The 27,742-nt window shown below is 39.3% G+C and overlaps 1 protein-coding gene across 7 annotated transcripts in view; it reads right to left on the bottom strand.

Moving 5' to 3' along the window:
• The window catches only part of LOC121872552 (sodium/potassium/calcium exchanger Nckx30C-like), a 143,277-nt gene that overhangs the window by 77,777 nt on the left and 37,758 nt on the right, over positions 1 to 27,742 (bottom strand). For 5 of the 7 annotated variants that reach the window (XM_042375355.1, XM_042375352.1, XM_042375357.1 and 2 more), the window contains exon 2: positions 316 to 339. The exons of the other annotated variants lie outside the window; for them this stretch is intronic. In XM_042375355.1, coding sequence (XP_042231289.1) covers positions 316 to 339 — 24 coding nt within the window. The remainder of the gene's footprint in view (positions 1 to 315; positions 340 to 27,742) is intronic. 7 annotated transcript variants of the gene reach the window in all.

Consider the following 27,742-nt stretch of genomic DNA (forward strand, 5'->3'; position numbering starts at 1 on the left):
ATAATGCTATATGATAATATTTCAAATACCACCAATGACTTTCTTATGTAAATGTAATGAACAATATGATACAATAATGCCCAAGTATAATAATAATGAAGAAATAATATTGATGAAAATGCAATAAAAAAATATGGAATAACAATAATAAAAAAAAATATATATATAAATATATCAATGCAATTATACTAGAGTGTTAACCAGAAGAACCAAAGTAACGATGCAGTAATAATGGCCTTATAAATAGGAGTATAATAGAGTATAGTTATAGTTAAGGACCACATGCTTGTCTAGTTGTTATATTTCCCGACTCACCAACGTTTGGGCGGCGTTTTGATGCTGTAAATATAATCAGTATTAGTATAATAGTCAGGGTAAAGAGAAATAGAGAGTCTTATTAAATGGTAGAGGTAAAATGAGACTGGTGAAGCATTATAGGTTTATAGCAAGATTATTATTACACTACAGGAAGTATTATAGTGTGACCAAGAAACTTTTAATAGATGGGGAAAGCTTTATAAGGATCAAGAATATTACAACTACTAGAGTATTATAGTGTGACAAGTATTATAGATGATGAAGCATTATATGTAGCAAGAATTTATTACACTACTAGAGAATTATAGTGACTAAGTATTATTAACTGTGAAGCATTATATATAGCAAAGAATTATACTACAAGAATATTATAGTGAAGTATTATAATAGGTGAATATTAGTGACAAAGTATTATAGAATTTGAAGCATTATACACAACAGATTTTTACATTACAAGAGCATTATAGTGAAGTAATAGCTGAAAATGATAGACATAGATTATTATAGATAGTGAAGCATTATAATTAGCAGAGTATTACACTATAAGCGTATTATAGTGAAATATTATAGGCACTAGTATAATAAATTGTGAAGCATTATATATATAAAGCAGAGTATTATAATGGCTGATTACAGTGAATAGCATTATAGATGGTGAAGCATCAAGAGAAGCATAGTATCACATTACAAGAGTATTACTGTCGAGTATTATAGGAATTACAGATGGTGAAACATTATAGCAGGAGACTACAAGAGTATTATGGAACATTATCATATCTACGGAGTATTTATTGATGGTGAAGCATTATAGCAGGAGAATATTACACTAGAGTATTATAAGAGAATAGATACATACAAATATTAAAGTGGTGGAGCATAATGGAAGAGAATTATCACAGCGAGTCTGAGCATAATGTGAGAAAAGCTTTGTTACAGAGGAGTAAACTACAGGAACCGGAGTACTACAGGAGTTGGAGTGCTAAGGAGGTGAAAAGGAGTATTAATCACACTAACTACAACAGTTAACAAACAACAATTACAGCTGCAACAGAAACAGGAGGTCACGTCAGGTCAAGTATGAGAATTTTATATAGCTGGTAGGCCAGGTAAGGTCAAAAAATACATAGGTCGGGTAAGGTCAAATAAAAAATAACTCATAGGTCAGGTAAGGTCAAATAAAAAATAGCTCATAGGTCAAGTAAGGTCAAGAATGTGAATTTTAGCGAATAAATATTGGTGAAGTTCTTATTGTATTTACCAATTTTCAAAACTATCAACATGACAAATCAATAAAGAAATTAATCCTATCAACACTGCAAAGTTGTTTTAATTGCAAGACTCACTTAACATGTTAGGCGTTTTAGTAATAATATAATCGACCAATTTAGCCTTACAACGAGACAAACACTTTTTTGCAATATAAGGATTTTTTTTTACTTTTAATAATTTTAATAACATGGAGGAAACTGAAAAATTTATTCTTGATTATATTTTCCTTAAGATATCAAAAATTATCTAAACAAACTTTTTCAAACCTACAAAATTTATTTCACTTAAAAAATCGTATATACATATTTTTTTTAACTTTTTTTTTTCCCTCGTTTATTCTCACCACTACGAAAACATTATAAACAAAACAAAATAAACATCACCAATCAACACCTAACACCACCAATCAACAACTAACACCACCAATCAACAACTAACACCACCAATCAACAACTAACATCACCAATCAACAACTAACATCACCAATCAACAACTAACACCACCAATCAACAACTAACACCACCAATCAACAACTAACACCACCAATCAACAACTAACACCACCAATCAACAACTAACACCACCAATCAACAACTAACACCACCAATCAACAACTAACATCACCAATTAACAACTAACATCACCAATCAACAACTAACATCACCAATCAACAACTAACACCACCAATCAACACCTAACATCACCAATCAACAACTAACATCACCAATCAACAACTAACACCACCAATCAACAACTAACATCACCAATCAACCACCACCACCAATCAACAACTAACACCACCAATCAACAACTAACATCACCAATCAACAACTAACATCACCAATCAACAACTAAACCACCAATGAACAACTAACACCACCAATCAACACCTAACATCACCAATCAACAACTAACATCACCAATCAACAACTAACACCACCAATCAACAACTAACATCACCAATCAACAACTAACATCACCAATCAACAACTAACACCACCAATCAACAACTAACATCACCAATCAACAACTAACACCACCAATCAACAACTAACATCACCAATCAACAACTAACATCACCAATCAACAACTAACATCACCAATCAACAACTAACATCACCAATCAACAATAAACATCACCAATCAACAACCAACATCACCAATCAACAACTAACATCACCAATCAACAACTAACACCACCAATCAACACCTAACATCACCAATCAACAACACCAACACCTAACACCACCAATCAACAACTAACATCACCAATCAACAACATCACCAATCAACACCTAACATCACCAATCAACAACTAACATCACCAATCAACAACTATCATCACCAATCAACAACCAACACCACCAATCAACAATAAACATCACCAATCAACAACTATCATCACCAATCAACAACTAACATCACCAATCAACAACTAACATCACCAATCAACAACTAACATCACCAATCAACAATAAACATCACCAATCAACAACTATCATCACCAATCAACAACTAACATCACCAATCAACACCTAACATCACCAATCAACAAAAACATCACCAATCAACAACTAACATCACCAATCAACAATAAACATCACCAATCAACAACTAACATCACCAATCAACAACTAACATCACCAATCAACACCTAACATCACCAATCAACAATAAACATCACCAATCAACAACATTACCAATCAACACCTAACATCACCAATCAACAACTAACATCACCAATCAACAACTAACATCACCAATCAACACCTAACACCACCAATCAACAACTAACATCACTAATCACCAACAATCAACAACTAACATCACCAATCAACAACTAACATCACCAATCAACAACTAACACCACCAATCAACAACTACCACCAATCAACAACTAACATCACCAATCAACAACTAACATCACCAATCAACAACTAACATCACCAATCAACAACTAACATCACCAATCAACAACTAACATCACCAATCAACAACTAACATCACCAATCAACAACTAACACCACCAATCAACAACTAACATCACCAATCAACAATAAACATCACCAATCAACACCTAACATCACTAATCAACAACTAACATCACCAATCAACAACTAACATCACCAATCAACAACTAACATTACTGTGTTTTAACCCCCCCTACTATTTGTACTAATTTGTAAATGAACGTAAATTTAGTAGTGAACTTCAGCATATTTCTCGATCACTACAGCTGACGTCAACACCACCAAGAGTTTACAGATGTCACATAACCCATAACGATTTGGTTGTAAGAGCTTCAGGTAACGTAACATACATACATACATACATACATACATACATACATACATACATACATACATACATACATACATACATACTGCCAAACCAAAGGTGAAAATTTAGTTATAATCTCTACACGGCCGAGAATTTAAGAGCTACACGCTGGGTAATTCTAATGAGGGATATAATTTCATATTTAAATAATCTTTTATGGATGAAAATAAGATAGATGGTGTTTCATAATTCTCCCCAGAGGATCAATAATTTTGAGGAGGGGATGGGGGAGGGGTGGGGAGGGTGGGGTGGAGGGGATATTGAACTCATGACACCATCAACACTATAGATTCTGTCACTATAGATTCTGTCACTATAGATTCTGTCACTATAGATTATGTAAGTCTTTTATTGTTGCGAGAATTTAAATCTTCATAATGCAGAGAATTAGTTCCAGGTATACGTGTGGCTTTAAGCTGGTCGTGCTGATAGGTCCCGTCCGATAATTATGGGAATTTAAGGACATTTTTTAAAGGTCGCCTTCCTTAAAACATTTGTTAGTTAATCCTTGTGGGAATTTGGGACGGGTTGAGTCGTTGGTAAACAAAAATCTTTTCTAAATTCTGGTGGGAATTTAGGGAGATGGTAAGCCGTCATTTTGGTGGGAATTTATAAGTTTAAGAGGCGGAGTGAGAGGAATGGTCGTAGGTCGGAGAGTTAGTAGGAGAGCCGAGCTGGTCAGGTTTATGGCTATATTTTGTGAGGCACTTTACTGACCCCGTCCCTGGAGGGGGGGTGGAGGAGAGGAAGACTCCTTGAGGAAGGAGGGAGAGAAGGAAGAGCACCTGTTTCAGAGACGGAGGAGGAGGAAGAGAGAGAGGTAAGAAAGAGGATCCAGTTCTGAAGAGGATGATGACCTGTCGAGGGGAAGATGAGGACCCTGTTTGGGGAGGAGGAGGACCCTGTTCCAGGAGGAGACAGAGAGGGAGGAGGAGGAGGGGGGAGGAGGGGGAGGGGAGGGGGGAGGAGGGGGAGGCGGGGGAGGGGCGGTGGGAGGAGAAGGAGGAGACCTCTGTCCCAGGAGGAAGAGGAAGAGCTGGAGAGACCCCGTCCCTGAAAGAGGAGGAGAAGGAGAGGAGGGAGAGGGGAGGAAGAACCTCGTTCCAGGAGGAGACAGAGAGGAGGAGGCGAGGGGAAGAGGAGGTGGTGAGAGGAGACAGGATGATCTCGTCCTGAGAAGAGGAGGAGAAGGAAGACCCAGTCCTGGAAGAGGAGGAGGAAGAGAAAGAGAAGGAGGAGGAGGAGGAGGAGGAGGAGGAGGAGGAGGACCTCTGAAGAAGAGGAAGAGGAAGAGGATGAGGAGGGAGGAAGAGGGAGAGGAGGAGGAAGAGGGAGAGGAAGAGGAGGAGGAAGAGAAGGAGGAGGAGGAAGAGAAGGAGAGGAGGAAGAGAAGGAGGAGGAGGAAGAGAAGGAGAAGGAGGATTCGTCCCTGAAAGGAGGAGGGAGACTCTGTCCTGGAAGGAGGGAGGTGGAGGAGGAGGGTAGGAAAGAAGAAAAAGAGAGAGAGAGAGAGAGAGAGAGAGAGAGAGAGAGAGAGAGAGAGAGAGAGAGAGAGAGAGAGAGAGAGAGAGAGAGAGAGAGAGAACATGAAAAAATTAAGGAAGAGACAATAATAAGAAGCGAATTTAGTGAAACAGTAAAAAAATAAAACAAAGGAATGAAACAGAACGGAAACGAAAGCCAGAATAATAATAATAAACAAAAACAAATGAAGACTAAACACAATGACGTAAGAAAACGGAAAGAAAGGAGAAGAGAAAAAAAAAGAAGAGAAAAGAAAAGGAAGAGGATAACAGAGAAAGGATGATAATGAAAAAGAGAAGAAAGAAAACGGAATAAAAGAGAAAACAAGAGAGGGAACAATGAAGAAGAGATAACACTATACTAAGGGTCGCTGGTTCAATCCCTGCACTTCAGGGTACACTCAGGGGGTAAAGAGGCGGGCAGGAACCACACACACACACACACACACACACACACACGTTATTTTGGTAACAAGCTTCTACACCATCCTCGACACCGGCTCCTACTACCACCTGAGTTCCCTTGCCCGAGAATTGCTGTTCGACACCACAACCGCATCCAGCCCATACGTGCACGAACTGATCGCTATAAGAACAGCCCAGTCCCAACCATTGTAAAAATTATCAATAACTTGTAATAAACAAGTGTATCACTCCCCAGTAAATACTACTTGCACTGTCACTATGTTGAAATGAACTGTAGTTTGAGCTTTTCCCCATCTAGTTATTATATATCTTATTTGTATCACTTATGTTACTTGTATATTATTTTTAATTCGAAACCCATTCCCAAATATGTAACTGTATATTTTCAGCCTTCTGGCTGCCAAGCTCTTCAATAAACCGTTAATTATTATTATATACCTATTTCTTTAGTTTTTCCACACAGCACCCTAAATATACCTCACAATATAACCCTTAATATATTCACAATATACTTACAATATACCTTTAATATAATTTCAATATACCCTTAATATAATTTCACAATATACCCTAATATACCTCACAATATACCCTTATTATAATCTCACAATATACCCTTAATATAAATCCCAATATACTTTAATATACCTCACAATATACCCTTAATATACCTCACAATATAATTCTTATTATACCTCACAATATAACTCTTATATAACTTCACAATATACCCTTAATATAATTCTACAATATAATCCTTAATATACCTCACAATATAACTCTTAATATACCCTACAATATAACTCTTAATATACTCACAATATATCCTTAATATACATTCTATATACCCTAATATAATTTCACAATATAACTTAATATACCTCCCAATATACCCTTAATATACCTCACAATATAATTCTTTAATATACCTCATAATATACCCTACAATATACCCTTAATATACCTCTACAATATACCTCCCAATATATCTCACAATATAAATTTTAATATACCTCATAATATACTTTCACAATATACCCTCCCAATATAATCTCTAATATAATTCCTACAATATACCCTTAATATAATTCTTCACAATATACCTCACAATATACCTCACAATATAATTTCACAATATACCTCACAATATACCCTCACAATATACCCTAATATAATTTTAATATACCTCAATATAATTTAAATATACCCTCACAATATACTCCCTACAATATACCTCACAATATACATAATATACCCATAATATACCTCACAATATACCTCCCAATATACCTCCCAATATACCCTATTAATATACTTCTCCAATAACCTTCACTATCTAATATACCCGTAATATACCTCACAATATACCCATATCCCTCTTATTCTATATACCCTCACAATATGCATAATATACCTCCCAATATACCTCTAATATACCCTTAATATACCAATATACCTCACAATATACATATTTACTATCCCAATATACCTCACAATATACATCCTCACAATACACCTATAATATACCTAATATATATCTCTCTAATATACCTCACAATATACCTCACAATATACCCATATATACCTCACAATATACCTCACAATATTATCAATATACCTCACAATATACCCTTAATATACCTCACAATATACCCTTAATATACCTCCACAATATACCCACAATATACCTCATATATATAATATACCTCACAATATACCATCAATATACCTCACAATATACCATAATATACCTCACAATATACCTCCACAATATACATCTCCTCTAAATATACATAATATACTCACAATATACCCTTAATATACCTCTATTATACCTCACAATATACCCTTAATATACCTCTGTATATACCTCACAATATACCCTTAATATACCTCTACAATATACCCTTAATATACCTCACATCATTATACCCTCACAATATACCTCAATATACCTCACAATATACCCATATATACCTCTAATATACCCATAATATACTCACAATAATTATACTCACAATATACCCTTAATATACTCAATATGCCTTAATATACCTCACAATATACCCATAATATACCTCACAATATACCTCACAATATACCCTCAATATACCTCCACAATATTAATATACCTCTGTCCTTCATAATATACATCTAATATACCTCACAATATACCCTTAATATACTCTCACAATATACCCATAATATACATATTTAATATACTTAATATACTCACAATATACCCTTAATATACCTCTAAATATACCTCACAATATACCCTTAATATACCCATAATATACCTCACAATATACTTATTATACCTCTATATACCCATATATACCTCACCATATACATATATACTCCCCATTAATATACCTCACATAACCAATATACCTCTATATACCCCTTAATATACACTATCCCTCACATATACATTAATATACCTCCCCAATATACCTCACAATATACCCTTAATATATATACACAATATACCTCCCAATATACCTCTATCCCTAATATACCTCTGATATACCTAATATACTTCACAATATACTCAATATATATCAATATACATACATTATACTTTAATATTCACTCACAATATGCCTAATATACCTCTAATATACCTCTGACATTACCCTTAATATACCTCGCATTATACCTTAATATATATCAATATACCCTTAATATACCTCGCATTATACCCTTAATATACCTCACAATATACCCTTAATATACCTCCCAATATACCTCACAATATACCCTTAATATACTTCACAATATACCTCACAATATACCCTTAATATACCTCCCAATATACCTCACAATATACCCTTAATATACCTCACAATATACCTCACAATATACCCTTAATATACCTCACAATATACCTCACAATATACCCTTAATATACCTCGCATTATACCCTTAATATACCTCACAATATACCCTTAATATACCTCCCAATATACTACAATATACCCTTAATATCTTCACAATATACCTCACAATATATACTTAATATACCACCCTCGCGAGTTTGTTACCATACACACAGCCTCAAGACAAAGTCAATAGGTCTAGTTAAAAGTATATATTGAGAGTAATGTTTTCTTCAATAAATCACAAACTAAAAATACCTTCTAGTACTGAAAACAAGGTAATTAGTGCATAGGTTTACCTCTGAAAAAAAACACTATTGAAAATCTACCCAAAAATATATCTGAAGTGGAATAATATTTTTTTTTAGCATGGTTATTGTTATAGACATTCTAAGTATTTATTTAGTCTGAATAGAAAAAGTATACACTCAAGACTTTTTATTAAGCAAACTAATAATTAAAGAAAACTATATAATATGTACACTATAAATTTTAATCTTGACTATGCAAAAGAATAAATATGTTATAAAGAGGCTTTGCATATACATTCTAAATTTGGTTAAAAAGATTGAAAGCTGTTGTATTATACACATGAATATACAGTAGTAACTAATGAGTCATGCACTACAGGGTGAGGATGCATTAATACGTTCTGGGCATCAAGACTTATATGACCGCCAGAACCAGTGCAAAATAAACAATCAATATAATAATAATAATAATAATAATAAATGTCTATATATCTGAACGGCCAGGCGCGGGTAGCATTGTCCGCTCATCACTGCCTCCGTGTACCGTACTCATGAGCTTGTCAAAGAACAACATAATCTGAACAACATCTCTTATTATTTTGTATTGTTTTTTTTTTTTTTTTGAGGGGTGGATTATCTTCCACTGATTTTTAGGGAGATTAGAAGTGCAATAGTGCAGGGTTAGGGGAGGAAGGGGTGATGGTAGTGGTGGTGGTGGAATAGGGCGGGGAGTTAGAGACGGAGGGAAGGGGGAAAGAGTTGATAGATTTATATATATATATATAATTTTTTTTTAAAGAGGAAAGGGGGATCGGTTTAGGTCCAAAAGTATATAAACTATACATAAACTGTATATAAATTACAATAGTAAGTCTGACCATGAGACCTGGGAATCACGGCGCGATAGAGTGATGACCTAACAGAAAGAAAGGCTTTGTATATTCTAAGGCTCTAGGTATATATTTATATATGGAGAATAGACAGAGATGGATAGAAGCCAAACAAAGGAAGATAGACAGCAGCAACTAGTGAAGGAGCAATATGATACATCCGGAAGAAGGAAAGAAGGAAGAATGGAAACGGGAGAGAGAGAGAGAGGGGGAGATTATTTTATATATAAACACACACACATATAACGAGCATTCTTTTGTGACTGCAAAACATAGATCGATCTACAATTTGATGTAAGCCGAAGATTTTATCGGAAATAGATAAGAAATCTTTTTTTTTTTTGGATGACAACAGACTTTAAAAAGGTTAAATGGGCGTAATTTATTTTTTTATTTTGAGATTCTAAATATATTTTAATTGGACTGAAAACGACTGAACTAAACTCAGGTTATGAGAAAATGAACGATGAACTAAGACTTGCCATCTACGTCAGGGCTCACATGACACGCGAGTCAGAGGGGATTAATTATGTTATATACCAAACATTACTTCAGAGGTTTTTTTCTCCTCGACACGGATTAAAAAAGAATCAATGTAACTCCCTATACTGTTGTGTGTCCATTAAAAAAAATAATTGCTGTTATAATAAATACCATGAAAATATAATCTCTCCATTTGTATATTAAAATGGAGTGAAGGTTTGTCAATAAAAAATAATATTATTTCTCATTTTCTGTCGTAAACATATATTGTTTTCTCAATAAAGATAAATGACCATTACATAAACAAATATGACATTTTAGAAGCGTTAATATTTCAATGGATTACATAAAATCTGCAAATACTGAACCGAACTAATAACACAACACTACGGTTCCTAGTTACTGTACTGATGAAATGAAAATACGCCATACGGTTAAGTCTAACCGGATAGTGTTCATCATCACGTTAAGCTCAAGGTGGTGGGGGCAGCTGCGACCCTTCAAACTACCAAGTAACTCCATCCATCCCTTCATCAGTTATCGAGTCCAAGATAGACCGCGGCGGACACGTCAACCCGCGCGAATCCCTGTCCCTCAACGTGATACAGTAACTATATTAATACGATTAAAATACTTCTTAATTCGAACTTAAACCTACTTAAAGCTTACTAACTTAAGGAAATGGTAAGAATCATGCAAATCAGGCATTTATAAAGTAGCTTCTGGGAATTTTTTTATTAGCAAATCTGTATTCTAAGTAAGCATCAGCTAGCGGGATATTCTACATAATGACTCGTTGTACGGAAACCAACTTTTACAATAATTTACTTCCACTCTAGACAGCTAGTGTTTGAGCCTCTGAGAAGTGGCTCGTTTTTTTACACATTTTTGTCAACAAAGATGACCTTTTGAACAGAAACTATAGCTAGTCTGTGAGCGGCTGAGGAGTAAGAACACTCATTATATTGGTTTCAACTTATACAAGATTATAATAATAATTGTGGATACAAAGAAGGAGAGAAGTTACTTAAACTACTTATTTTAGTGATCGTTGAGCTGCCACACACAGTATACAATGTATTTTGGTGTCTGAGAGGTTGAACAAAGAGAAGAGGTTCGTATTCCTATTTTCTGTGCTCTCTTGATGACATACTGGACTGTATTGTTTGTTATATAAAGATATATGTTATTCCAGTATGTTATCTATCTAATCAATAAAAATATTTTGATACATTTTGAAGGACACGTAATAACATAAAATCTTCCTGGACGAGAAACTTCCATATGTAAAAAAGAGAAGGAAAATATTATCTACAGTTTAGGCAAATTATGGCGGTAAAGTTTTATCACAGGATGACTAAAAGCATTACGCAAATGGAAAATTCAATGATTGTAAGAAAAATAATCGTAAAGGAGTTAAATTTATGTTAATGATCATATTACTATTATTGCTTTGGGGTGGGGGTGGGTGGGTGGGTGGGGGGTGGGGGTGGGGGAGTTATTATAAAATGTTTGCCGTAAATGTCGAATATGTTTATTGAGTTAACTGTTACAACAACTACCTGCTTTTTTTTAAATACCAAAACACATTTAATATTCCCACTCTGGTCTCTGTGTGTGTGTGTGAAAGATATCAAAGCTGGTTATGTAAATCACTCAGTTCGGTGTATATACAAAATACCCACAACAATAACAACATCAATAACATCGTATACCAAAGCAACAACAACAACAATAAAAGACGCCCCCTTTAACAAGGACACGTACTAACATAAAAACAACAACAACACCTACATCAATAACAACGATTTTATAGAAACCAACAACAACAGAGAAAGCAACCACGTATCTTTAACACCAATAATACCAACAATCGAATTTACAACAACAACAACGACACAAAAAGCAACAACAAAAACAATAATGAAAGCAACAACAACAACAATTAAAAGCCACCACGAACAACAGAAGGATTCTCAACAACAACAATGTATTATGACCATGAATGAGCGTATATTGCGTATATTTATGTAAGGTATCAACGTACGCGCGTGTTTACAATCAGCCATGTTTTATTGCCATCAAGAGGTCATTGTTTATTTTCTGAAGACTGAAGAGGAGAGGTTAGTGTGTTAAAGGGGTGTTAAGGGGGTGTGTTGTAGAGGTTGTGTTATAGAGGTTGGGGTGTGTTCAGAGGTTGGGGTGTGTTATAGAGGTTAAAGTGGTTGTGTGTGGTATAGGGGTGGGTAGGGGTGGAGGGGGGTGTGTTGAGGTTGGGGTGTTTATAGGGTGGGTAGGTGGGGTGTGTTATAGGGGTTGGGGGTGTGTTATAGAGGGTTGGGGGTGTGTTATAGAGGTTGGGGTGTTAGAGGGGTGTTATAGAGGGTTGGGGTGTGGGGGTTGGGGTGTTATAGGGGGTTAGTGTGTTATAGGTTGGGGTGTGTTAGGGGTTAGTGTTATAGGGTTGGGGTGTGTTATAGGGGTTGGGGTGTATATAGAGGGTTGGGGTGAATTATAGAGGGTTGGGGTGTGTTATAGAGGGTTGGGGTGTTGCAGAGGGTTGGGGTGTGTTATAGAGGGTTGGGGTAAGTGTAGAGAGTTGGGGTGTGTTATAGGTTGGGGTGTGTTATAGAGGGTTGGGGTGTGTTATAGGGGTTGGGGTGTTATAGAGGGGTTGGGGTGTGTTATAGAGGGTTGGGGTGTGTTATAGAGGGTTAAAAGTTATAGAGGGTTGTGTTATAGAGGGTTGGGGTGTGTTATAGGGAGTTAGAGGTGTGTATTATCGTATTGTCCCTTTGTATATTTCCTTCTTTCTTCTCTCTCTCACCTCTCCCCTCCACTCTTAGCTCCTCTCTCTCTCTCTCTCTCTCTCTCTCTCTCTCTCTCTCTCTCTCTCTCTCATCAGGCTGAATTGCAACCCTGGAGCCATAGCACTCAGTTGGTAACCCTGTGTTTGAAATAATGCCGCACGCCAGTAACATAAAAACTATAAAACATTTTATTCAGGAAACAAAAGGTTAACTATTCCCTAAAACACAGAGTTCGAAATTAATTCCTTAAAAAATATATATTTGTATAGTATAGTAATTTACATCTACAAATGAAAGTTGAAATGACTAAAATATGCAAAAACCTTACAAATAATATAGAAATCTGTGGTAGTATGAGAAGCATAAGGGGTTTACTAGCTAAGGTCAACACCCTTTACATATCCTAACCAAACCTAACCAAACCTAAACTACTTTATATTTCTCCAGGTTACAACATAAAGTCTTAAAATAAAAGGCGAGTTAGTGAATCACGTGGGGAAAAAAAAAAACTACACAAAGACAGGGAAATATTTATAGCAGTATTCAAGCTCTTAATTGCTAAGCTTAGCACCAGAACGACCTTTTGTAGTAATAAACCGCTAAATTTGCGTCAGCGTTGCCATTCCGTAGCTGACTAGCGAAGAGTTAGCGTGATTTGCTACATAATGAGCGGCGGGAAGTAGATACCAGATGTATAAAAAAAAAGTTATTTAATGATGACGGCGACAATGATGTAACTCAAGTTCTTTTCTGCATTAAGCCTCTCAGAAATGCGAGGGAAACATAACTTAGGATAATATCTTTTAACTTTATGACAATTTACACGTTCATGGGTCTAGGGTGTCTCCTCGCCGGTACGATAATCCAGCTTGGTGTACGAGCATTTCTAAGTTAGCGTACGATAATGATGATGACGACGTGTGAGGGTGCAGGCTACTGATGTACGATAACCCAGCTTGGTGTACGAGCATTACTAAGTTAGCGTACGATAATGATGATGACGACGTGTGAGGGTGCAGGCTACTGATGTACGATAACCCAGCTTGGTGTACGAGCATTACTAAGTTAGCGTACGATAATGATGATGACGACGTGTGAGGGTGCAGGCTACTGATGTACGATAACTTCATAATAGATTCCAATAAAACAAGAAAAAACAATTAACTACCCTACTAATCGAGGAACTTTAGACATATTTGCTAACATGATTTTAACAAACAAACGGAAAAGGAATTACAATAAAAAAAAATAATACACTAGACAAATATTAATAACAGACAACAAACACTGTTATAAAGAAAACGGGAAACAATGTTAGAGAGAGAGAGAGAGAGAGAGAGAGAGAGAGAGAGAGAGAGAGAGAGATAAAATAGTAATTATAACAACACCTCTCCATATTACAAGTTCCAGACAGTATTAAGAGCAGATAATAGGTCAGATTAATAGGTCATAAAAGGTCAAAATAAGTCATAGGAAACTTTTGAGATTAAGGCTATTTTCCGTGACGATAATGACAACAACTTAGGCTATAATGATCATCCTTCCCAAACTGAGTTAAGAGTCGCGGGATGAAAGGATGGCAATGGTAAATACCCGTGACTAGGATGGGTCCCGGTCTTAATAGGTCCCGGTTATAATAGGCCCCGGTTATAATAGGCCCCCGGTTATAATAGGCCCCGGTTATAATAGGCCCCGGTTATAATAGGCCCCGGTTATAATAGGCCCCGGTTATAATAGGCCCCGGTTATAATAGGCCCCGGTTATAATAGGCCCCGGTTATAATAGGTCCTGGTTATAATAGGCCCTCTGTTGCATTAGGGCCCTGGCTATAATAGGCCCTGGTTAGGCCCCTGCTATATTAGGCCCGGTTATGGCTAGGTCTCATATAATAGGCCCTGGTTATAATAGGGCCCCGGTTATAATAGCCCTGGTTATAATAGGCCCGGTTATAATACAGTCTCCGGTTATATTAGGCCCCGGTTATAATAGGTCCCGGTTATAATAGGCCCCGGTTATAATAGGCCCCGGTTATAATAGGCCCCGGTTATAATAGGCCCCGGTTATAATAGGTCTAAATTTTGAAGTGTCCCAGTGTTTAAAGGTCCCAGTTCTACTAGGCCCCAGTATTTAGAGGTCCCAGTGTTTAAAGGTTCTACTGGGCCCCAACATTACTAAACCCCAAACTAACTTAATCCTAACTACTCAAAGACACAAGAACGAACCCCAATAGAACCCAAAGTGGACCCCATAGCTCAAGGACGACCCAAGGTTGAACCACGGACTCGAGGAGGACCTACAGGTGATCCCAGGAGGACCTACAGGTGACCCCAGGAGGTCCTACAGGTGACCCCAGGAGAATCACATTATGATAACACAAGAGAACCTTAGTAGAACCTTCCTGTAGGACCACTGTAGAACCCTCCAGTAGAACCACCAGGAGGACCACTGTAGAACCCTCCTGTAGAACCACCAGGAGGACCACTGTAGAACCCTCCTGTAGAACCACCAGGAGGACCACTGTAGAACCCTCCTGTAGAACCACCAGGAGGACCACTGTAGAACCCTCCTGTAGAACCACCAGGAGGACCACTGTAGAACCCTCCTGTAGAACCACCAGGAGGACCACTGTAGAACCCTCCAGTAGAACCACCAGAAGAACCACTGTAGAACCCTCCTGTAGAACCACCAGGAGGACCACTGTAGAACCCTCCAGTAGAACCACCAGAAGGACCACTGTAGAACCCTCCTAGAACCACCAGAAGGACTACTGTAGAACCCTCCAGTAGAACCACCAGAAGGACCACACTGCAGAACCCTCTCAGAACCACCAGGAGACCACTGTAGAACCCCTCCAGTAGAAACCACCAGAAGGGACCACTGTAGAACCCTCCCTGTAGAACCGCCTCAGAGACCACTGTAGAACCCCTCCAAACCACCAGAAGCGACCACTGAACCCCCAGAACCACCAGGAGACCATCAGAACCCTCCAGTAGAACCACCAGAAGGACATTGTAGAACCCTCCAGAACCACCAGGAGACCACTGGGGAACCCTCCAGTAGAACCACCAGAAGGGACCACTGTAGAACCCTCCAGTAGAACCACCAGAAGGACCACTGTAGGAACCCCTCTGTAGAACCACCAGGAGTGACCACTGTAGAACCCTCCAGAACCACCAGAAGGACCACTGTAGAACCCTCCAGTAGAACCACCAGGAGGACCACTGTAGAACCCTCCAGTAGAACCACCAGAAGGACCACTATAGAACCCTCCTGTAGAACCACCAGGAGGACCACTGTAGAACCCTCCTGTAGAACCACCAGGAAGAACCAAGGATGAGCCTAAAACCCCAGAGGGACCAAGACAGAACCCCAGGATGCTAACACAGCCTTGAAGGACCTAAGGTAACCCCAGGAAAACCGCAGAAGGACTCTAGAACCTCAGGAGGAACCAAGAACCCAAGGATCCTATGAGAACTCCAGTAGGTAGGACCCCAAGAGGACCCCCAGATACCTGTTGTGATGAGGTGTTAATTAGGCTATTAGAGAGAGAGAGAGAGAGAGAGAGAGAGAGAGAGAGATATATTAGGACGCATCCCCTTCACACGGGCCTTGTAAATAACCTTTTGTGTGTGTGTGTGTGTGTGTGTGTGTGTGTGTGTGTGTGTGTGTGTGTGTGTGAATAACCCAAGCTGCTATGACGCTTTTTTCCGGGACCACAAGAAATTTACGGTCGTTCTACCTTTATATAACCCGACACAAGACAAATTTATTTTCCAAAAGTTATTGTAGTACAGTAGTGTGTTTATTGTCTCGTCTAATTATTATTTTTTATTCCTTTTATTCATTCTAATTTATTCGTGCTAGTGACTTTTATATTTATTTACTAAAATTCAATATTCCTTTCAAAATGTAATTCACGTAAAAAAAAAAAAATACTATTTACATATATGATAAAAATTATTACCTCAAAAAAGTCATTTGTATATATTTGTCCCCCTGGTAGTCTGGCAAGTCTTCGGCCACCATACACAAGTTGAGGTAATGTCGCCTTTATGGCCGGGTGGGATGTTGGTCATTTTACCTCCCGTCATCCAATACAGCACTTCTGGCTTGGATTTCCCCATTAACAGAGCTGGGGTGCTAGGGCGGGCGTGGGCTAGGATTGGCGTGGGCTAGGATTGGCGTGGGCTAGGATTGGCGTGGGCTAGGATTGGTGTAGGTTAGGATGGATGAAAGAAAGGATGGGTGTGGCTAGGACGGGTGTGGCTAGGACGGGTGTGACTAGGACGGGTGTGGCTAGGACGTACAAACACCCACACATCCACAGAACTTTCTTAACCTCCACCAGATAAACAAACAATCAATCAAACACCGAATCAACAATAACAAAAACTTAAAAAACAAACAAATAAAACAACATAAATCTAAACACAAGAAAGACACTAAACCAAGATTGACAGATATATATATTAGAAGAAAAACATATTTGAGAAAGCTATCTGCAGTTTACTCAGTGAAATGAAAACGGAATTGAAAAAAAAAATAACGAAAACAAACTAGGCTCGGGATATTGTGTTTGTAAAGTGAGAAACAAAAAGTCTTATGGGAGAAATATGAGTTTGTCGCTCGGAATATATATATATATATTTTTTTTTAACCTCGAAAATCTGGGAGATTTTTTTTTTTACATAAGAACAAACTCTACACGATGGAGTGATAGACTTCCATTGTTGCCACGAAGGAACACAAGGGGAGGTTCCAAACTCCTTTTTTTTTTACATTACACAATGGTCGCTTCCTATCCTGACATATCTTCCTATTTTTCCCCATAAGTTGTGAGAGATATTTTATTATAAACAGTGTGTCATCTATGGTATTATTTCCTCCCTTTAATAATTCCTTCAACGACTCGAACTCAATTTTTCTCCGTTTTTTTGTCACAAAAAAAAAATGGATCAAATTAAGGGATGACTTCAGTATTCCGTCCCACCATTTCACTCGTGTAAATAAAACTTGATGAACACCACATACCTGACACTAACACCTCCACATACCTGACACTAACACCACCACATACCTGACACTAACAACACCACATACCTGACACTATCACTACCACACACCTGACACTGACACGAACACCACCACATACCTGACACGAACACCACCACATACCTGACACTAACAACACCACATACCTGACACTATCACTACCACACACCTGACACTAATACTACAACATTATCATTATTAAGAAAGAGGAGAAAAAAGAAAAAAATATATATAAGAAAGTAGAAGAAGAGAGAGGAGGAGGAGGAGGAGGAGTAGAAGAAGAGAGAGGAGAAGAAGAGAGAGGAGAAGGAGGAGGTATCTTATTGCACCTAGAGACCAGAGGCAAGTATGGGCTAGACTGAAAGAGGTCGACCTACTGATAAGGTTCGGGAAAAAAAAAATTATTTCCTGGGCAGCAAAAGGAGAGAGCATAGGTGGTAGAGTATTTTCTGTTAAGTGCTGTTCTTGGAGTGACTGTTGCTGTTTCTGCTATACCCGAGGCTGTTTTAACTTGTGCTGTTCTTGGCTTTTAAAACATCCTCGGCCATTACTGGGAGTTATTATACTACTGTTATTACTGGTCTTACTATCATCATCATTAACAACAACAATAATAATAATAATTCTATGATAATTATTTCAACAGTCAACATCAAAACAAACTTATTCGTCACCACTAACTCTCACGAATCATCAATTAAGACTAGTTAATTACCCTAATTAAATATCCTCTCTGGGTAATAACTTTAACCTCGTAATTAACTCATCTCTTAATAATTACCTTTTGTTTATGTTAGTTTATCTTAATTAAGTTTCATTAACTGGTAATAAGTTGGGTGATGAGAGGGAGTGGAAGGGGTGATGAGAGGGACGGGGAGGGGTGATGAGAGGGAGGGGGTGATGAAGGAGGGTGATGAGAGAAAGAGTGGAAGAGGTGATGAGAGAAGAGAGAGGGGAGGGGGTGATGAGAAGGACGGAGGGGAGGGAGAGTGAAAGAGGAGGGGGGTGAAGAGAAGGAAGAAGGAGGGGGAGGGTGATGAGAAGGAGGGGTGATGAGAGGAGGTGATGGAGGTGGAGGTGGAGGGTGATGGAGGAGGTGGAAGGGGTGATGGAGGAGTGGGGTGATGAGGAGGGAGGAGGGTGATGAGGAAGGAGGGTGATGAAGGAGGAGGGGTGATGAGGAGGAGGGAGGGTGATCTGTGAGGAGGGGAGGGTGTCTGAGGAGGGGGTGATGCAGACGGAGGGAGGGACAGGGGTGAGAGGGAGGGGGGGTGTTGAAGAGAGAGGGAGGGGGAAGGGTGATGAGAGGGGGAGGGGTGATGTGAGAGAGGAGGAGGGTGATGCAGAGGGACAGGAGGAGGGAGGGGTGAGGGAGGGTGATGAGAGAGGGGAGGGTGATGAGAGGAGGGAGGGAGGGGGTGATGGGGAGGGAGGGGAGGGGTGATGAGGAGGAGGGAGGGGTGATGAGAGGAGGGAGAATTGATGAGGAGGGAGGAGGGGTGATGGTAGGGACGGAGGGAGGAGGGAGTGAAAGAGAGGGAGGAAGAGGTGATGAGGAGAGGAGGGGGAGAGGGGGTGGTGAGGGGGAGGGGGTGATGAGGGAGGGGTGATGAGGGGGAGGAGGGGGTGATGAGGAGGGGGAGTGGAAGGGGTGAAGAGAGGGAGGGGGGAAGGGGGTGATGAAAGGGAGTGGGAGGGGGTGATGAGAGGGAATGGGAGGGGGTGATGAGAGGGAAGGGGTAATAGAAGGAGATGAGGGCTATTTAACACTAACAGGATCATTCACTAACAAAGTAAAAAACCAGGTCATCTGTCACCAATTAGGACATCTGTCAAAAACTAGGTCAACTGTCATTAAAAAAAGGTCATCTGGTAAAATAAGGGCAAATGACACTTAAAAGACTCATTAATAAGGTCATTAAGACGATCATCTGCCACAAAGGTTATTTATAAGGTCATTAATGGGTCAAGGGACACTAAATAGGTCATTAATCATCTGGCAACATCATCAAGGTCACCAAGCAGCAGTAGATGTCAACAGTAGTAGAGGTCAGTTGTAGTAGAAGTCAGTAGTAGTAGAGGTCAGCAGTGGTAGAGGTCAACAGTAGTAGGGGTCAGCAGTAATACGGTAGGTCAGCAGTAGTAGAGGTCAGCAGTAAGGGAGGTCAGGGAAATAAGCTCCGATAATCAAATCATGACCGTGTAGTAATTACGTTGAGGGAGAATAATGAGGTAGGGAGATAATTAGACTAATGGAGAAGTCACGGTAGGAGAAAGGGTGGACGAATAAAAGGGAGAGGGAGATTAAGGGAGGGGGCGAACAATGAGTGGAGGAAGGAAGAGGGTAAGAGAAGACGATAAGAAAGAAGGGGTGGAGAGACAGAGGGAGGAAGAGGGAGAAGAAGGGAGGGACTAATAAAAGAAAGAGAGAGAGAGAGAGAGAGAGAAAGAGAGAGAGAGAGAGAGAGAGAGAAAGACAATCATGTAATAGGGAGAATAAAGAGAGGAAACAGAAATAGAGAGGGAGAAGGAGAAGAGAAACAAAGAAGAATGCAGGAGAGAAAGGAAGAAGGGTGGAAGATACAAGATAAAGAGAAATCGGTAGGAAAGAAAAGGGAGAAATAAAACGAGGGATTAAAAAAAGAATTGGAAAGAAAAAATAGAAGGATGAAGCAATGAAACCATTCTGTCCTCGAAACAATTAAACAAACACAGGAACCATTAATTCAAATTGTCAGGAGCCAGCCTAGCCTACCTTATTTACTGTCGGGCTGGGGGTAAAGGATTGCGCGCGTCATTTGTTTGGCGGCCATGATGCCTCTATGTCAACATCACTGTCATACCGTCCCCTATGTCACTCACTCTCAATAGAACCATTTGGCAGGAAAAAAAAAATATATTACTCGTCATTTTTACAGTTTTTGTATCTGAAATTGTATCAGTGACTGTACTGTACTGTAGTATATTAAAAGTGTACGAATTGAAGTTGATGCTGTACTATGTAAGGGTCTGGTGCAGCATTTGAGTACAGCCATCCCTTTGAAATCACTGTAGCGGTTCATTTATGTATTTGCTCTATTGATGTTGTGTCTATAGTCCCCCAAAATAAATGATATCTCGACAAAATACGCAATTCTATACATAATAGCCGCCAAACCACACGACAACAAGTACAATATTACTGGAACAATGAACAAAACGCTTTTCACGATCATTAACGTTAAGCGATAAATAAAAATCTTTAATCCTAATTACACTGCATCATTAAACAGTGTTAATTGAACCAACGACGTACAAGCGGATTTAAAAGCTTTATCCCATCCGAATTTGACCGTCAACAGTGAAAAATATTACGGGATAAAGTTAAAACATAGAAGTATTTGAAAAGCTGTAACTCTGACACCCACACACACACACACCCACCCACACACACCCACACACACACACACACACACACACACACACACACACACACACACCATATCCTGCCTGGGGTGAGTCGATACACGGTAAAGGAGAATAGCTGATATGGAAGGATGAATAAGGTCGATAAACAAAGGAACTTAAACTAAAACTGAAGGAATAAGGAATTAAAGGATAAAAATGTGAACAAGACATAACCGAGAATAAAGACTAAAAAGAGAAACACAGATAATGAATGAAAAAAGAGATATAATAAGAACGAAACCAAGTGAGAAGTAATGAAGACTGACGGATAATAATGATGATGATAATAATAATAATAATAATAATAAATAATAAATAATAATAATAATAATAATAATAATAATAATAATAATAATAAATAATAATAATAATAATAATAATAAACTCAGTAATGAAGAAAATTTATATATTATCCATAAACCGTAACCATGGCAACGTAAATATATAACTCGTGATGTTGTTATTGTAAATTATTGTAGTTATCGCAGACAGACAGACAGACAGACAGACAGACAGACAGACAGGATCGAAAATAATAACATGGCTACTTAATAAAAAAAAAACATAAAACAAAATTGTATCCATTATTTTTTTATTTACACGTCTAGTGGTGAAGCAATTTGGATAATTGACTGCAATCCCAAATCTCTCTCTCTCTCTCTCTCTCTCTCCTACAGTGTAACCCTCTCTTCGTCCAATATCTCCTCGTCTCTTCCTTTCTTATCTCTACCTCTCCCTCTCTCCCTCTACGTCCTTCCCTCACTTCTCTTGTCTCTGTCTGTCTGTCTGTCTGTCTCTTTACAAGTTTATCACCACCTCGGGACCGGGCACTGGAGAGGTGGAAGGAGGAGAAGAACGATTTAGAGGAGAAAGAGGAAGTGGAGGGAAGGAGAAGGAAGTGGAAGAAGAGGGAGCAGGAGGAAGAAGGGAAGTACAGGATGAAAATGAAGAAGAAGAAAGAGGCAGGAGGGGGCTCTTCCATTATCCCCAGAGACAGACCTCCTTCAAAAGACACAACTTTACCCCAGAGGAAGAACAAGAAAAACTCGTATGATTTAAGTCAAAAATTTTAAAACGAAGCAAAACAACAACTAAATAATACATATATTTTGTTGTGTCCTATATTAAGAAAAACATGAAAAACATAATAATAATTTATGATAAATTACATAAAACAAATACAGAAATTATGTTTTTTATCTTAATGTACAAAAATTATGCAAGTTGAGTATAAATTATGTTATCTGTTAAGTGATTTCGATTGATCAAATTTTGTACTGTGATTTAGATGATGATGATGATAATGATGATGATGATGATGATGATGATATTGTCATTATTATTATTATTATTATTATTATTATTATTATCATTATTATTATTATTATTATTATTATCATTATTAGAGCAATAATTTAAGAACTACAACGTCGAAATTAGATCTTCCGAATTTCCCAAGTTATAAAAATGTCATTTATGATTATTTAAGTGATTTTTAGCTTTTATGAGAATATGACTTTTTTATGATACACGTATAAAAAAAAAATCACACGACTTTCACTTCAGTAAAGAATTAGTTATAGACGCTAATGATCTTCACTGCGGAATAACTCACCAATATTTTGACTTTTTTAATACACTAACCTAGATACACTAATTTCCTCCAAGAAACAAATTAATATATATTTACAATACCAAAATATCCATAACCTTTTATTACAATTTCTCTACATAAAAGAATATCCACAAAATATTTCTAAAATCTTTGCTGATGAAAACGTCTGATTACAACAGATTTTGGCCCAAGAAAATGTCCCAATAAACGTTTGTCCAGTTTCCTCAATACATCATCCACCTGACATACCAATAGCATTTGACCTCAGAGTTCCACAGGGAAGCCACAGTACCAATGGAAATAACACGTACTGATCCCCCGCCACACCCGTCTCCACTCCATCACCCTCCTTCCCTCCATCACCCTCCTTCCCTCCATCACCCTCCTTCCCTCCATCACCCCCATCTCCCTCCATCACCCCCTCTCCTCATCCACCCCTCTCTCCCCTCCATCACCCCCCCTCTCCCTCCATCACCCCCTCTCCCCTCCACTCCCCCCCCTCTCTCTCATCACCCCCTCTCTCTCCATCACCCCCTCTCCCTCCATCACCCCCCTCTCCCTCCATCACCCCTCCCTCCCATCACCCCTCTCCTCCATCACCCCTTCCCTCCATTACCCCCTCTCCTCCATCACCCTTCCCTCCATCCCCACCTTCCCTCCATCCCCACCCTCCCTTCCCTCCATCACCCCTTCCCTCCATCACCCCCCTCTCCCTCCATCCCCACCCTCCATCCCCCTCCATCCCCTCCCTCCATCACCCTTCCCTCCCCACCCTTCTCCCGTGTGGTCTGAGAATGAAGTTCTGAATCTAAGTACAATGCATGTTAAAACGCCATAGGATTTGTACAATAACATGGAAACAAGTGAGGTTGAGGCATTCTGGGGACAGTGAGGATGAGGCTGTGTGTAATCATCATTAGGGAGACCTTAATATCCCTGAGAGATGGCTATCATGCTGAGGGTCGGGTGTGCATGATATGAGAGGGTGATAATATTCTTCGTGGTAGAGTTATAAGCTGTCAATATATTCTGGTCTTGTCTGTGTATATTTATTTTCTTGTGGATTTTATGTTATTATGGTAGTTATTAATTCTACAGTTTACAGTATTTCCCTCTCGCCTCTTCATTCCTCCCTCCTTCTTTCCTCTTTCTTCTTAAATACATCCCTTCATCTCTCCTCTTCCCTTCATCTCTCCTCTTCCCCTTCATCTCTCCTCTTCCCCTTCATCTCTCCTCTTCCCCTTCATCTCTCCTCTTCCCTTCATCTCTCCTCTTCCCCTTCATCTCTCCTCTTCCCCTTCATCTCTCCTGTTCCCCTTCATCTTTCCTCTTCCCCTTCATCTCTCCTCTTCCCTTCACCTCCCCCTTCCTTCATCTCTTCTCTTCCCCTTCATCTCTCCTCTTCCCTTCATCTCTCCTTCATCTCTCCTCTCCCTTCATCTTCTCTTCCCTTCATCTCTCCTCTTCCCCTTCATCTCTCTTCCCTTCATCTCCTCTTCCTTCATCTCTTCTCTTCCCTTCATCTCTTCTCTTCCTTCATCTCTTCTCTTCCCCTTCATCTCTCCTCTTCCCCTTCATCTCTCCTCTTCCCCTTCATCTCTCCTCTTCCCTTCACCTCTCCTCTTCCCTTCACCTCTCCTCTTCCCTTCACCTCCCACCCTTCTCGCCCTTTCACCCCCTTGTTAGGTTAGGTTGGGTTCGTTTAGGTTAGATTAAATCAGGTCAGGTTAGGTTAGGTGTAAGAGTCAAGTTACCATGTCACAATGTCATTTGATTTTTAGCCCAGCTGTGGGAATTTAATTAAGAACAATATGCATAAATTTCTATGAGGTGTAATTTTTTCTTTTATAGGGAATTGAAAAAAAAATCATATAATACTGTGACTAATTTTTTCTTAATTTAGTTACGCTAAAATTTTTAAAAATGTTAATGAATTTTAAAATGGCTGGGAAACATGAGTCAAGGGCCATAGGGTTTTTTTTTTTTTTTACATTTTGATTGAATTTGTGTTTCCTTATTTTTCTTTTTATCTGTAGACGAGGAGGTTTTTTGTTTACAGCAGGCCAACAACAACAAGAACAAGAGCATAGCGAGAAGCAGTTGAGGAAGCAGGAACAGCAGAAGTTGAAGCAGCAACAGTAGAAGTGGCAGCTAACATCAGCAGCAGCAGCAGCACTAACAGCATCAACAGCAGAAGTAACAGCAAGACAATGACAACAGCAGCAACAAACAGCACCTTCAGCACCACCAGTCCCTACCACCCACTACCACAACTACAACAACAACCACAACTATCCACCACCATCACCAACCCTTAAAACCCACCACCACCACTACCACCATACCACTACCACCCATCCATCACCACCACCACCCACTACCACCCATCCATCACCACCACCACTACCATCCTCCATCCTCCACCACCACCACCCACCACTACCACCCATCCTTCACCACCACCACCACCACTACCACCCACCACTACCACCCACCACTACCTCCCATCCTTCACCACCACCACTCACCCACCACCACCAATCCTTTAAATCCACCACTATTACAACTAACCATCATCACCACCACTATCACCACCACCACATTTAACCACGACAACCACCATCTTCACACTCCTCAAAGCTACCTCCACAATCACTAGTAAGCCATCATCACCATCTCTATCTACCACCATTATTTACTTACATCCATCACTAACTTGCACCACCAACCAACCATCCATTCTCACTATCACCACCATCACAACTACTATTTTCGCTAACACTATCACCACCACTACTACCACCATTGCTACTATTAATCACCATCATCAATACTACCACCATCGTTACCACTATAACCACCACTACTATCACCATCGCTAACCGCAATTGCCACCATTAATACCACCATTACTATCACCACCACCACCACTACTACCACCATCGCTACCACCACTATCAACCAACACTTCTCAACTGCCTAGAGCGTTTTAGTTCTCAACTGACAGAAGACTTGAACAAGGCAGCTTCAAACGACCGGGTCCTGGGGAGGTGAGGGAGGGAAGGAGAGAAGGAAGGAGAGAGGGAGAGAGGGAAGGAAGGAGGGAGGGAGGGAGGGAGAGGGAAGAGGAGGGGGAGGGGTCTAGCTGTCTTCCCTCCCCCTTCAAGAGTAACTGAAGCAAATTTCTTAAGAGGACAATGGAAAGACAATGTGGTGTTATATGAGCAAGGAGGAGGAGGAGGAGGAGGAGGAGGAGTGGGAGGTGGAGGCAAAAAAGGAGGAGGAGGAGAAGGAGAAAGCGAAGGGGGAGAGGGGCAAGAGGAAAAGGAAGAAGGAAAAGGAGGAAGAGATGGAAGATTTAATGGGGTAATTTGTGGGTGGGCAGAAAGTGGGTTGAGGAGGATTGTGTGGATGGGGTGAAGATGGTGCTCGGTTAAATAGTTGTTGGGGGGGATAAGGGGGGGCAGGCGGGCGGGTGGGTGGGTGGAGTGATATAGATGAGTGGGCGTGTAGAAAAACAAACAAACATTTAAACACCTCCAACAAAACACACTACAATAGAGACATCTCGTTTAGTTAAGTCTCTAGCGTCTGGCAGCGACACCCACCCAGAGAGGGAGTGAGCAGTACGATAACCTCGACTCATAGACTAACGTAACATGGCCAAGACTATTTCAGAGTTTTAATCGGCCATATGCATCAACGTTAAGGAAAATTAACCCCTCCCCTCCAGAACTTCCACAACAGCGAGGTAAACTTTGTACCTGGCCCCATTACCACAACTGCATGTAAAACTGCTTTAAAAAAATCTACTAAAATGTGTAATGAAGATATAACGTTACAGTAAGCAGTGTTTATATAGTGCTGTAATTATCAACTCACTGTACTACCTGTATTTGTAATCTGTATCTTGTAATCTGTACTCGTAGGTGTTGTGTCTGAATGGATAAAACGGACGGGAGATGTGGTGCTCTCCGTCCGTCTGTCCGTCCACACGTCTATCCGTCAATAAACAGTTTCCACCCAATAATTAAATATCACTGAATCACAACACAACCAAATTTAACACACACACACACACACAGTTGATGGATCAACCTGACTCTTGGTGGAGGAGGATCAACCAAGTTACTGATGAATTAATGGATAAATTTTCTTATTTATTTTCGAGAGAGAGAGAGAGAGAGAGAGAGAGAGAGAGAGAGAGAGAGAGAGAGAGAGAGTCCTAAAATCACTGGGTATAAATGCCACACACACTGACAAACACAACAAGTAAAACAAAAGAATCAAAAACAGCTAAAAACTAAACAATAAAACAAAAACAAGAATAAAAAGCAATAATATAAGCTATAAAACAAACATAGGAACAAGAACAAGGAAACAAGAAAATAATAAGAACCTCAAAGAAAACAAGAACTAAAACAAATACCATCGCTA

The sequence above is a fragment of the Homarus americanus genome, unplaced genomic scaffold, assembly GCF_018991925.1.
Source record: "Homarus americanus isolate GMGI-L3 unplaced genomic scaffold, GMGI_Hamer_2.0 scaffold39155, whole genome shotgun sequence".
Classification (NCBI taxonomy): Eukaryota; Metazoa; Arthropoda; class Malacostraca; order Decapoda; family Nephropidae; genus Homarus; species Homarus americanus.